The sequence below is a fragment of the Muntiacus reevesi genome, chromosome 21 (assembly GCF_963930625.1).
Source record: "Muntiacus reevesi chromosome 21, mMunRee1.1, whole genome shotgun sequence".
Classification (NCBI taxonomy): Eukaryota; Metazoa; Chordata; class Mammalia; order Artiodactyla; family Cervidae; genus Muntiacus; species Muntiacus reevesi.
The window spans coordinates 4,238,724-4,252,498 of NC_089269.1; the positions used below are offsets into that span (position 1 = coordinate 4,238,724).

At 39.5% G+C, this 13,775-nt stretch overlaps 1 protein-coding gene across 10 annotated transcripts in view; it reads right to left on the minus strand.

Annotated features, from left to right (window-relative positions):
- The window catches only part of BBX (BBX high mobility group box domain containing), a 281,884-nt gene that overhangs the window by 17,671 nt on the left and 250,438 nt on the right, over positions 1-13,775 (minus strand). For 9 of the 10 annotated variants that reach the window (XM_065913527.1, XM_065913529.1, XM_065913521.1 and 6 more), the window contains 3 exons: positions 11,516-11,664; positions 3,131-3,220; positions 1,724-1,783 (listed from right to left, as the gene is read on the minus strand). In XM_065913527.1, coding sequence (XP_065769599.1) covers positions 1,724-1,783; positions 3,131-3,220; positions 11,516-11,664 — 299 coding nt within the window. The remainder of the gene's footprint in view (positions 1-1,723; positions 1,784-3,130; positions 3,221-11,515; positions 11,665-13,775) is intronic. The other variant, XM_065913530.1, reaches the window with a different exon arrangement.

The window sequence follows — 13,775 nt, forward strand, 5'->3', positions numbered from 1 at the left end:
GTCACAAAAAGAGTAAAAAAAAAGAAGAGTAATATTGTCTTAAATGCCTCTTTCAGATTCCTCTGATAGTCCATCAGTGCCTTACATTTATCAAATCTGTGCAGAACATATTTTTAAAATACACAAGTATGAATGTCTATCAATCTAGGGATGTTAGGGTTTAACACTGAGAGTGGCACAATTCATGTTTTGTTCACCAGCAAAGTGCAGAAATGACACTCTATAGAGGCTGGGAATGTGAAGGAATAAGTCAGAAAGGAGACGTATTGCTGGCATTTTCTCTAAAAGCAAAATGCCATAAAAGCAGACATGCAGTTCATGTAAACTGTACCAACCAAACAACAAAAGTTAATATTAATGATGAACTCAAATTTGAATATTTTTGACAAATATCTTTAAAACATGACTGTTTTTTATAAATGACTTAGGTCACATGTGTTTTTCAATTTTTTCTCTTTCAACAAAGGACTGAGTGTAATCCTTGATTCCTTTGGGAATCAAGAGACATGGACTTGTTCATCAAGTTCCCCTTCGTAGCCATAAGTAAATAAACCAAAGGGGTAAATCAAAGGATGATCACAAAGATCTCTCCTAGTTTTCAAATCAAGTGACTCCTCATGACACGTTGGAAAAATGTTTGGCTCTTTAAAAATATCTAAATGGAAAAGAGCATCAGTGGGAAGCATGGACGCATGGCTCTTTACCCACCGCAAAAATCATCATTTACCTGTAAGTTCAATACTTAAGAGGAATTAGATAAAGTCACAAATAAAGATGACTGTGGGAAATTTGAAATAAAACCTGCACCTCTAACATTTACCAGTCACTACGGGGCTTTTCTTTGGCTACCAAAAGCCGCAGGGACATTCCCTTTGAACGCAGTCAAGAGGAAGTGGGCAGTGGGCTGGGGGGGAAGCCCAGGTCAGGCGTCCCTTCTGCGGGGTTCCCACATCCAGAAGCGCCCTGTGCGGCCCCGTCTGGCCTCCCAGGAGCATCCTCTCGCAACGTGAGCTGCAGCACTGAGTATTTCCAGTTTTGAAACCTCTACTCTGCGACTTCCCTGGTGGCCCAGTGGTTAAGAATCTGCCTTGCAATGCAAGGGACACAGGCTCAATCCCTGGTCGAGAAACTAAGACCCCACATGGCACGGAGCAACTAAACCCGCACACCACCGCGTGCCGCAACTAAAAACCCCAGGCAGCTGAATTAAAAACAAAAAACCCTCTGATTGCTGGTTATTGTGGTTTAAAATCCCCCTTTCACAAATGAAACTCCACAGGACACACAGCCTGACCATCAGTAGAATAAAATTTTGTCACTTTTGAATTGGTTCATAGTGCTTTTCAGATCTAATATATCCCTTCCACTTTTCTATCCATTAATTTTTGAGAGTTTGATATTGAACTCCAACTAAAAATCTTAATTTATCTACTTAAAAAATAATTGTAATACCTAATGGAACTATATGTAACTTTGTTCTGTTTTTTCCAGGTCCCTGGTAATAGTGTTATCATATTTTCATAATTTAAAAGACTTAAAAAAGCAAAAAAAAAAAACCTATCAATTTTGATTTGAAAATTAAAAATAACTCAAAATTAAAAAATAACAGGTCTAATGCTGTTGCTTAATTCTGTATAAACTGATGTCTTTTTAAATCTACAGAAATTACGCCATTTCCAGCATATTCTACCTGAAACGATACAATGAATGTTGCTTCTTTTACCTTCTGTAGGGTGAATGGCATCCAAGAAGAGCTGCTTGCTTGACCATTTATCCCCACTTCCTAAAAGCAGCAACAGAAAAGGAGAGTGAGCCTTACTCCTAGTACAGACACACACACTATAAAAATAAGACAATCCACAAAACCACCTCAATAAAAAAGCATTATAACACAAACGAATAGAATTTCACTTCAACTACTGAATTCTCAAAACCACATTTGCCAACTAATTAGGCCATATCAGAAAAGCATTAAAAGTAAACAAATCTGCATTTTGTAAAACACATTGTTGGATAATTTCTATGACTTTAATCAAGATTAACCTAGAGACTGGTTAAAAGATAAAAGCTGACATTTTACCTAAAGAGAGGTATTTCTCCACTGAAAGCAGAGAATAAATACCAACACAGAAAACAAAACTAAGAGGCTGAAATGCAGGTGAAAATAAAACCCAAATTAAGTAAAAGGTCACACACAGGAAGACTCAGGCATGTATGTCTACACACGGGAGACAGCTGCATGTAAAGCCTCATTCCATAAACACGAGGGACTCCACATCTGGCATGCAAGTAGGATGCAAATGGGCATCGGATGAGCAGGCTCACGGCAGTCACGACACCGACATGCAGGAGATGCAGAGAAAGACGGACTTCCAGGACATGTGGCTGTACTGAACGAGAAGGGGACGTCTGTCTTCTGTGTCAGAGAACAGAGGCCTGAACTGAAGAGAGGGAAGTCTTCGGATGAGCCCTGAAGAGGCTCAAGGGCCCATCCAGATCGTGACCATGACACCGATGCTCAGAGGAAAGGGAGGGTGGAGTGCGTATGTCTCTCATGCCCTCTGGAAATAATGGTTATGTGGCTGAAGGAGGTGGCAAGCGCCTGACAAGCTAAGTATATAGACAGAAAAAAAAAGAGACAGGTTACGACGTAGGAGTGGAATCCCCCTTGACAAGGATCCTCAAGTGTCAGAGAAAGTGCAGAAACCGTGGGACTCTCATATGAATATGAAACTGGGAAGATTTTAGGAAGCAGGAAATGTGGTCCTGCTTTGACGGCTGCCAAACATGAGAAAAACGGGAACAGTCAAAGAAAATGAGTGGAGAAGAGCTCATGAAGACTAAATTTAAAAATGTACCAAATACAAATAAAAAAAGGCAGTTTTAGGATTCATATGGAACTCTGAAACTAGAGACAAATAAGGGATTTGAGTACAGAAGTGGAAAAGATTCCTCTTTGCAATTAGCTGCAGAGTCTAGAAATAATGAATGTGCCTGCGTCAGAGCTGATGACATTGAAGCAAGCAGAGGGGAAGAAAAGGCCAAGACGGTGCGGTGAAGCGTCACTCAAAGATGAATCCACAATGGAGGTGGCCGAGAAGTCTTAATGGAGCATGGAAGGCACCAATACCTTTTTCCGGAACATTAGGCTTCTCCTTTTTGTGCTTATATTTGCTGACAATTTTGTGGAATAAGTTCTTTTTCTGAGACTGGAAAGGACCTACAGACAATATTAATATAAATATATTTAAAATTTACAACGCTTCATAAAAAAAAAAAATACTGCGTGTCTCTAAACAATTACACCCTCCCCCAACTTGTGGAATAAGCAAACTGATTCACAAAGAAATGTCATCTTGCATCTTTTCTCATCCAACTCGTGCTTAGCCCCCTTCCCTAGATTTACTGAAAAGCCAGTGAGATTTTCCTTAGAAATGTATCTGGCAGAAGTCTCCATGAGGGCTGGGACTCCCTCAGCAGGAACTGCAGACCACAGCCAGAAATGGATGTACATACGCAGCCCGCAATGAACAGACGATTTTAGACGATTTTACTTTAGATTCCTAAACATCACGAAGGCAAGGACGACATGGGCATTGCGTCTCTCCTAAGAAACTGATCTTCACAAGGACAGCACTTTGAGGATGACTTTCAGGTCGGCTGACAGCATTAGATAGCTTTCCACCCTATTCTGAGGATATACTAGGAAGAAAAGATTGATTTAAAAATAGAAAAATACTTGTCAAGACATTTCTGTGGAGGGTGGCAGGGGGAGGGGAGTAGGGAATGGGCAGAAGTCTCAAACTGCATCTTAGTTTTGCTCAGATAAAGAAAAGAGACTTGGGATTTTTCAGTCACCATCAGAAACGGTAACAATTTCAGCACTGACCTCCCCAAAGCAGGTTGCCTTCTACACTTTGATGATATTCCTATGTGAAACTGACAATCGTCTTACATAACTTCTGTTTCCTCATGTGTAAATGGGGATAATAATAGTGCCTAACTCACAGGGTTGAAGTGAGGATTTTAAAAATTAGAAGCTCTCTAAGCTGCTTCTGCTGCATCTACCCACCTACCAGATCTGCACCCACGTGCCCTGTCTTTCTGCCAGAGGCAGCTATCCGCGCTCCTGTCTAAAGTATACCATTAAACGGTTTTTATGTTCACAGGTATTTGCAGCAGTCATCAATTTGAGGACATTTTCACCACCTCAAAAATAAACCTCATGTCCTTTTAGCTACTACACCCCTCTCTACGTGTGTATTCTCTGTGTCCCTAACTGCCCTGGCTAGAACCTCCACTTCAATGTTGGATAGAAATGGTGAGAGTGGACATCCTTGTCTTGTTCACTATCTTAGGGGGAAGCACTCAAGCTTTCACCATTAAGCATAATGCGGGTTGCAAAGTTTTCTTTCTTTTTTTTTATGTCTTTTATCAGATTTTTAAGTTCCCTTCTGAGTTGGTTGGCTGTTATGATGAAAAGGTGCTGAATTTTGTCACGTGCTCTTTCTACATCTACTGAGATGATCCTGTGGATTTTTCTCTGTCCTTGTCCTACTGCTACGGTATATTACATCAACTGGATTTCTGGATGTTAAACCAACCTTGCATTCCGGGGGTAAAACACCAGTTGGTTACAGTATATAATTCCTACATGGATTCAGCCTATTAGCATTTTGTTAAGGATTTCTGTGCCTACATGTGCTAGAGAGAGTGGTCTGCAGTTTTGGATTTTCTCGTCTGTGTGATATATTTGTCTAGTTTTGACATTAGGGTAATACTGGCTTCTTAGAATGAGTTGGGAAGTGCTCCCTCCTCTTCTAATGTTATGGGCAAGCTTCTGAAAAACCGGTATTAATTATTTAAACACTTGGAGGAATTCAGTAGTAAAGCCATCTGGGTCTAGTACTTCTTCGATCACTAAATCCAATCTTTATACTAGTTACAGGTCTATTAACATCGTGGATTTCTTGAGTCAGTTTCAGCAGTCTGTGTTCTTCTAGTAACTGCCCATTTCATGTCGGTTGCCTAACTCATCACCATGCAATTGTTCACAGTATTCCTTTTTAAACCTTTCCATTTCTGTGAGGTTCGTAATAATGATCCCTATTTCACTTCTCAATTGTTTTCTTTCTTTCCTGGTCAGTCTAGTTAAATGTGTCTCAAGCTTGTTTCTGTTTTCAAAGAATCAGCTTTTGGTTTTAATGACTTTCCTCCATTACTTTCCTTTTATTTAATTAATTTCATTTCATTAATCCCCTAATCTTTATTATTTCCTTTCTTTTACTTTTAGGTTAAGTTTGTTCTGCTAACAGCGTCTCAAGACAGGCTAGGTTATTGATTTGATATCTTTCTTCTTTTTTAATATATGAATTTATACCTATAAACTTCCCTCTAAGTAATGCTTTAGCTGTACCTAAAAATTTCAGCATGCTTTACTTTCATTTTGTTCATCTCAGAGTATTTTCATATTTCCCTTCTGATTTCTTATTTGACTAACTGGTTATTTAGAGTGTGTTGTTTAATTTCCACTTACTTTTGGGTTTTGTGAATTTTCTCCTGCGGTTAATTTTTACTTTCATTCCACTGCGGTCAGAAAACGTAATTTCAATTATTTCAATCCTTTTTGTTAAATGTGTGTTCTGGAGACTGTTCCCTGTATACCTGAGAAGCGTGCATATGACACTATAGCTGCATGGAGCATTCTGTATATGTCCTTGGGTCTAGCTGTTGTGCAGTGTTCAAGTCTTCTCCTTTGTTGATCTTTGACCTAGTTCTATCAAACCTATTCTTTTTTCCACATTACTGCTCACCTTCTGAAACATTATTGTTTAGACTGGTTTACTGTCTGGTACTCCCACTATAATGCAACCTCCACGGCAGCAGGGTTCTTTGTTTTCATTCAGAGACATATTCTACACGCCTAGCATGGTGCTTAACACGTGACTGATTTTCAACAATACTGTTGCATGAATAAATAAAGCTATTAAAACACTGGATGGCATAAATAAAGAGTTCAAGAAATGACAGCTGTTGCTATTATTACTGATAACATAAAGGTTTACAAGTGATCTTTGAGGACTATGCCAAGTCATCCTTCTAAATAACCAATAACAAACATTCTGAATTGGGTGGTAGTGGTTTGAAATGGAAACAGAAAACACTTTGTTTTTTGGGGTTGGGGGGGAGTGAATGAAAAAGGAAAGAAGATAAATTTAACAAATAAAGACAATATATCATGTGGATGATATACACTAATATTACAAGCACTCTTTATAGCCCATTTGCCATCATTCATAGGTATTTTATACAATCCAGGAAACGGCAGGCTGGTGCACATGAAGGACAGATGCATGGGCAATCACGGAAAGCAGAAGCAGAAGACAGCAGAAAGCAGAAAAACAACTCTGAGACTTCTCTGGATCATAAGGATCCTAGCGATCCTCATGCAGTGATCCGACCCACAGGAAGATAATCTAATAACAGGCTCACAGGGAGAGTGATTCTTGCTCATCACCATGTATGAGGACAATGGGATCAGGAAATGGTTCACAGAAACAAACTGATTTCATGTATGGAATGGGTTAAGCAAGAAGAAAAGAATACATATTTTCAGACCCAACCATACTCGGAGAAACCTAAAACGTATAATTTAAGGACAAAACTTAATATAGAGCTTGTCAATTTTAACATAAAAAGAGAACATCCAGGGAGGTTTAGTACCCAGAAGAGCTTCCGTAAAGTTATATTTTTAAACAGCCTTGCTGCCAGCCATCCTGGACTATAAAACAAATCTAAGCGCACGACAAGTTCAAATAAAAAGGAAAGTGACAAACTTGAAGGAGTTTGACATGAGGATAAGATACAAGGATATTACTGAAAAGCAGCAACTTTAGTCAAGAAGGGAACAATCTGACTCCTGTCTGCCAGTACAGAATACCTGTTTGCTATTTTGTTCAAGGAAAATAAAGTCAAAATTTGCAATAAATAGCACATATACTACTATTTTTCCTTAATTTTAATTAACATAGAAATGCCCAAGGAGGCAAAAGAAGGTAGGAAGTCAAAAACAGAGAAAAGAATTGAGAAGGAATCTTCCAGAAAGCAAACAGGTGGCAACTGTCTTTCCCTGAACCACCATCTCGTTACCATGCCATCTCCTTCTCCCATCTTCCTACCAAACCTCTTCAAAGACTGTTGGTACCAGTTTCCACTTCCTTATGCCAGAAATCACCTGTTGCTGGCATATAAACTAACTTAGGACTTCACTAACACTTTTGGGCAGGGTGGCCTGCATTTTGAAGGTATCAGTTTCTTTTGGACCCCAACTTCACAGCTGGGTAAAAAATAGCAAAGACAAACTATAATCTGAGCGGGTAGGAGGGGTGCCATAGAGACACGGATAATAACTTTTCAAAACATGAATGTTGTTCATGGTTTGCTGAAAAACGGACATGTTTTAGCTGAGAAGTGTAGTGACACAGAGCCCTTTGAGTATCAGTACGGTATGACAATTTTTCAAGATCGGCAGGTGAGGTGAATTAAGAGAACCTTGGTCTGGAGAACTGCTTGCTTTAGGAAACTAGTGTTAGGCGTTACTTGAATGGTGGTGACAATGTCCAGCTTCTGTAGTTTCATGTGTTATAAAAAGAGCAGAGGTTTTATCCTAAGACAAGGCTGTCATTTCGGTAATGAACACATAAGTAATGAAGAGCCAATGAAACAGTAAATTCCTTTGTAATAATTTACAGCAAAGTGGCTACTGGACATATGAATCTGTGGACTGGAATAAGTTCAAGTAAATGAGACACAATCAAGTTAGGATTCATTGAGGAGGAGGCACCTTTTTGGGCTAGACATGCATGCCTTGTTAGAAAAACTCAGGATTATATTAGGCATATCTTTTATACCTGCAAATTTGTGCTGTCACCATGCTTCAGAAAATGTCTGGGGACAGGGAAGACTCTCAAATAGCTACAGGGCAAGAAACAAGAGTTCTGCCCAACCTGGAAGCTATCACTTCCTGACGGGAAAGGGATGGCCTGATTTTCATCATATCTCAGGTCTTGAACACTATTAACATGGTCAGGTCAGCTCAATCCCAAACAGGGGATTCTGTCCTCAATCTTTAACATTGTAAACCTGCTTATTTTATTTCCATTGTGATTTTCAAAAATTTCAAATTCTTTAACAGTGGAAATTTGAATCTTGCAGAGTAAGTGTAAATTGGAAAAACATGAGAAAGACCAACAGTATGTGTGTTAATAGGCTAAAAAACAATGTGAGAAGATAAAAGAGATAAGGAAGGAGAAATTGAGTCAAGGGTCAAGCTTGGGCATAATTTAAACACTCCAAATTGAACTCAATTACCTTCTTCTTCATGACCCCACTTGCTTGAAAATTACTCTTTTACAGAGCACTGTGACTTCTGATACTTTTGTAAAAAGTGCTTCACACATTAACAGTATACTTCAAATAATGTGTCAAAACAAATCTCCTAAGCTACAATTAAATTTACATTTATAATTCAAAGCTTTCATTTGAATATATACAAGTAACTGTGTGAGATAAACCAGAAAACACTCTAGAGATGGGCTACTGCAGCTGACCTGCATTGTGAATGAGATAGATAACTTCCTGGATAATCTTAGAAGCAAAGGGAGATTCTATGCCTAAAACATCTATATACTCAGCCTACTATAACAGAGCCTGGACCTTGTGGGAGGAAGGTAGACCCATTACATACACGGCAGAGACAGTAGAGGGGATGATGGAAAAGGGAAAGACCACTTGGAAATACAGATATAAATAAGAAGACCACTGGAAAAATAGAAGTATAAACCCAACTAGGTCCTATGATCTTGAGGTATGTAACTATATAAATGCATACATAAATATTTCTTCTAGAAATTACATTTCATAAAAATTCTATATGTTTTATATAACCTGGAGCAGCTAAAAAAAAAAATACCTAGTATAAGGTAGGGAAAAATACAATAATAAATGCTGAATAACAAACACAGGAGAAAATGAAATACAGACAAATGTTGGAGAAAAAATGAGGTTTCCTATGAAAACATGCTCCTTTACTAAAGAATTACTGATCTCACTCACAATGTTTGCTTTGAACAATTCATTATGCAAAAATGCAAAGGGTCTAGACTCTAAGAAAACAATCTCCTCTATCCTCTAAAGATCAGGCAATTACAGCACAGCTGGTATGATAATTTCATTAATAACTTGTAGGATAGTACACTGGCGCTGCTAATGCCAAATTATAATCAACTACAAATACTACTTCTTTAGTTTGCTAAATAGAGAATATATTATTTCTGTTTTATTTTAATTGCATTTTGCTCCACAAGTTGGAATGAGCAAAATCTAAGGTCCTGACAGCCTTCCTATCTGTGCAATTACTGGTACACTGTGTTAAGAACCAGGGACTTTGTGGCTTGAGAGGCATAACAGAAGAGTTAAGATGATATTGTATGAAGTATAATCCAAAGCTCCCAAAAAGCTATTTCACATCAAAAGAAACACTGTTAATCTCAGCTGGGAGAGGAAAACATATAACAGACAACCAACACCCAAGAGAAGGTCTCATGAAAATAGATCCTAACTTCAGAGTTTTATAGCTTTACAAAAATAAATCTATTGTTACAGCCCCTGATAGATAATTCAGCCAACTTCAGAGCTCTAAAATGAATGTCTCCAACTGCAAGGAGTGGAGGAAGAGCATACGTCCTGCACATCACTCAGTTAAGCTCCATTTTATTAGTCTGTCAGGTATTTATCAGCAACTTTAAATCCAAGAATTACGGGGGTTCATGATACCTGGCATCTTTGGGCTCATGAACTGCTTTGCCTATTCCTAGGTATCTCCAGGGCACAAGGACCGTCGTTTCCCCCGGTAATCCATTATGGTGCTCAGCTACCTACCTGTCAACAGCCTGCTTTATTTCTTTCTTACCTATCTTGGAAGATCTCAGAACAACCTTATTTTATTTTCTCAGATGAGCAAACCTGGTGATGCAATATTTCTTTTTTAGTTCTTTATTTATCAGACTTGTTTTTATTAACCACAGCGGAAAAACTGAGCTAATTCTAAAATCACTTTTACATTCCTTCCCACCTTTCCTCACGAAGGGGGAATTTTCCTCACTTTTTCAGATAAACCCTGAGATACAGGTCTTCTTGTTGTTTCAGCTTCAGTGTACAGTGGGGGTTTTAGATCTTAATGGAGAAAGGTTTAGGTTTCTTCATAGATATAATTTTTCCCTAGACATATATACCTTATGGACTTCCCCAAATCCATGAAATTATATACACTCGTTACTATTTATTTTTGATCATTTTCCACAATTGCTAGATTTTAGCAAGATTTTTGCAAAGATATATATCATTTTCTACCTATCCGTTCATCTATTTATTCAGCTAAATACACACAAAAAGGGAAGTATTCTGAATTGCCACAGAGCAAGCAACAGGCTGCCTCTTTTACAGGGTAATTATGAGAACTCTGCCATCAAATCCTGCTCAGAATTTGATGCTGGAAACAACAAACCCCCACACTAGTTCTTCATCTCTCGTTCACTACCCCTACTGGAGAGCTCCCGTAAAATGAAGTTTTTCACCTCTGTGTGGAAAACTAAAGGTATACTTACTTGCCTTACCAACTTCCAGGCCTAAAGTAAACTCAGAAGAGGAGTTGTGCACTGGGAGCAATACTGTGGCTTTGTGTAGGACAGTTCTTCATTGCACCTGAGTGTCCCGCACAGGTTAGGATGTTGAGAACTCTAGCCTCTGCCATACACATGCGCCAGGGGTTGTGACCTCTGAAAACGCATACCCCGCTCTTTAAAACCCCGCTAATGAACTGCAGTGCTGCCCCTCATGAGTGCTGAGACTCCAACCCCCAAGCCACACTGACAATTTAAAAATATTCCCTGATGTACAAAGAGGAGAATCTGATATTCTTGAAAAAGAGTATGTACATAGCACTTCCCCAAATTTAATAAAAACAATAAAAATTATATTGCCAAAGTATTATGGGGAGTTTTCTCTTCATTTGGTTCAGTTGCCAGTTAAGAATGGAATCTCCTTATTAGGTGAATGGAAGGATTTCACTGCCCCAAAGTCCAGCCTGGTGCAGACACCCAGAGAAACAGATGAACTGGGCTCGGCCCACAGTTCCTGCTCAAGAAAAGCTCAACATTCCCAATCTGAATTCTGTAGACAAGAAGGCCCAAGACCGTGTGTAATTAAGACCTGCATACTTAAGGGCAAATGTATAGGTTGAGATGCCCAAGGAAGAAGGCTGAAGAGGCTTAGGAAGAAGACGAGAGAGAGAAGAGTAAGGCAGGAACCAAGATAACCCTAGAAAGGAACCGAAATTCCAACTTGCTGCTGCCTCAACTGCAAACCCAAGTACATATCTCAAGGGAGCTGCAGACGGTCAGAAGAGGCTTCAGTGAGAGTCCGACCACGCTGCAGGAAGGTGCAGCACACATCTAACCTTTGCTGGTTTTAGTCGGTTCTGCGGACATATTTCCAGTCTTCTTCTTTTTCCTTGGGACAGGTACACATTTCCGGTCAAATGTAACAGGACTATACTGAGGGAGGCTGTTGAATTTCTTTTCAAATTCTTCATCCAGCTTTGTTGAGCTAATGAAAGAGGGGAAGGGAGAGACTCAATCAGCATACGTTGTAAATGTTTAAAAAGAAAACTTTTTAGAAATGCTTGAGATTTACCAACACAGGTTTTTTAGTAAACTCACATGACAGGTATGTTATTACCTTAGAAAAGTAGAAACATTATAAAAAATAGCAGAGTATTACTGAAGTGGAGAATTTGCTGTTTTTTCCATTGGCACGGGAATTTTTTTATTAGGTTCAATACAAAACATATTCCATCCAAGTTTTTCATTCTAAAGATTCTCATGTATGTGTGTGTGTGTGTGTGTGTGTGTGTGTATACTCACACACATATAGGCAAGCTTATTTATAGAAATTAGTAATTTATATTGATAACTTCATAAACTTAATTTAAAAAAATTACTGACTAGTTTGTGTGCATGCCAAGTTGCTCAGTCGTGTCTGACCCTATAGACCGTAGCCTGTTAGGCTCCTCCGTCCACGGGATTCTCCAGGCAAGAATACTGGAGTGGGTTGCCATGCCCACCTCCAGGGGATCTCTCTGAAGCAGGGATAGAACCCTCATCTCTTCTTGCCTCCTGCATTGGCAAGTGAGGTCTTTATCACTAGTGCCAAGCAGGCACTAAACTGACTAGTTTAGTACTTGATTAAAACACACATTTATCTGGAGAGTCCCGTGGACTGAGGAGCCTGGTGGGCTACAGTCCATGCGGTCACAAAGAGTCAGACACGACTGAGCGACTAACACACAAAGAAGATATAAACAAGTATTCTGAAGATTAGGAAAAAATTCTGGACAGTTGACCAGGATGAAGACAAAACATTCAAAGAGAAAAGTAAAGCTGGTTTTCCAAGTACACACCAGCAGAGAGGCAACATGACTTTAATGCAAACCACAAATGACTCTAGAAATGCCACCAGCAAAGTTGGGAAATCCTTGGACTGCTGCTGACTGTCTCTACGTAGCCCCACAGCAATGGCAGTGAGCCTGCTGGAAGCTAGGCTGGTTGCTGGCTTTCATTTATAGTGAGATTTATTAGCTAAGATGCAACCCAAACAGATGGGAGAAGCTGCAGGGGAACTGCTGTGCTTGGGAGATGGAAAATAGGAAGAGAGCAGCTTTGAGTACCGATTCACCAGAAGCTATCGCATTAGGCTGCTGCCTGAGAAGTGTACTTGAGGTGTGTTCACCTAAGACTCTCTTCTCAGTCTTGGAGGAATGTACGAGAGCGGGGAGCACAAATAGGACAGTAGGTGATCATCAGAAAGGCCCCCCTGAAAAAGGCCATTACCGAGTTCTAACAAAGCAGTGAAAGGCGATGGCTTGCGGGTGATGTTCTTCCCTTAGTGACAGCGTCTTTTCTCATTTCAGTTAATAAATTATAGTAATGGAAAATCAGATATTATCTGATACTAATCAGTTGTTGTCAGAAAGCTATCGATAAGACGTGAATTTTTTAGATACTCGGGATAACCAAAAGAGAAATATGAAAATGCAAGCTGTAACTCCTTAGGTCCCTTGGGACTTTCCCCCACCTTTTCCCACCTAGAATAATTACCTATGTTTTTCTTAAAGAAGTCTATAGAAGTAGAACTGCCAATACAGAGTGAATTTTCCTTGGCTACAGGTAACTAAACAGCACATTTTCTGTGATAAAAAGGTTTAAAATACTCATTTAGAAATCTCAGAGAAGATTGACAGTTGTGGCATTTTTCACTGCTCATGAACTATGCTGGCATGTTCCAAATAAAACAAGCCCAGATAATCTGGTTCTGACAGGCCGGTATTTAAGGAAGGGAGAGGAGGAAAGACCAGAGTCGTACTACTGATTTAGCCTGTAGAAAATCACACCCCCAGTTAAACACATGTGGCTTCCTAAGCAACAATGAAAACAGAAACACCCCGATCTCTTTTCAGGAATGGATTTCCCAAAGACTCTTTGACTTTTCTTGTTCCTCAGAGAAGACTGGTAAAAACATTCAGGAGTTTCTAACAGAAGCAGCAGAGAACTTTCTGCTGGGGAGCCTTCAGGCCTGCTTTATTTGATCCCTGGGGCTGCAGTAGGACCTCTACCTCTCTCGGCGTGTAGACCTACAGGACACTGGTAATTCCAGAGGAT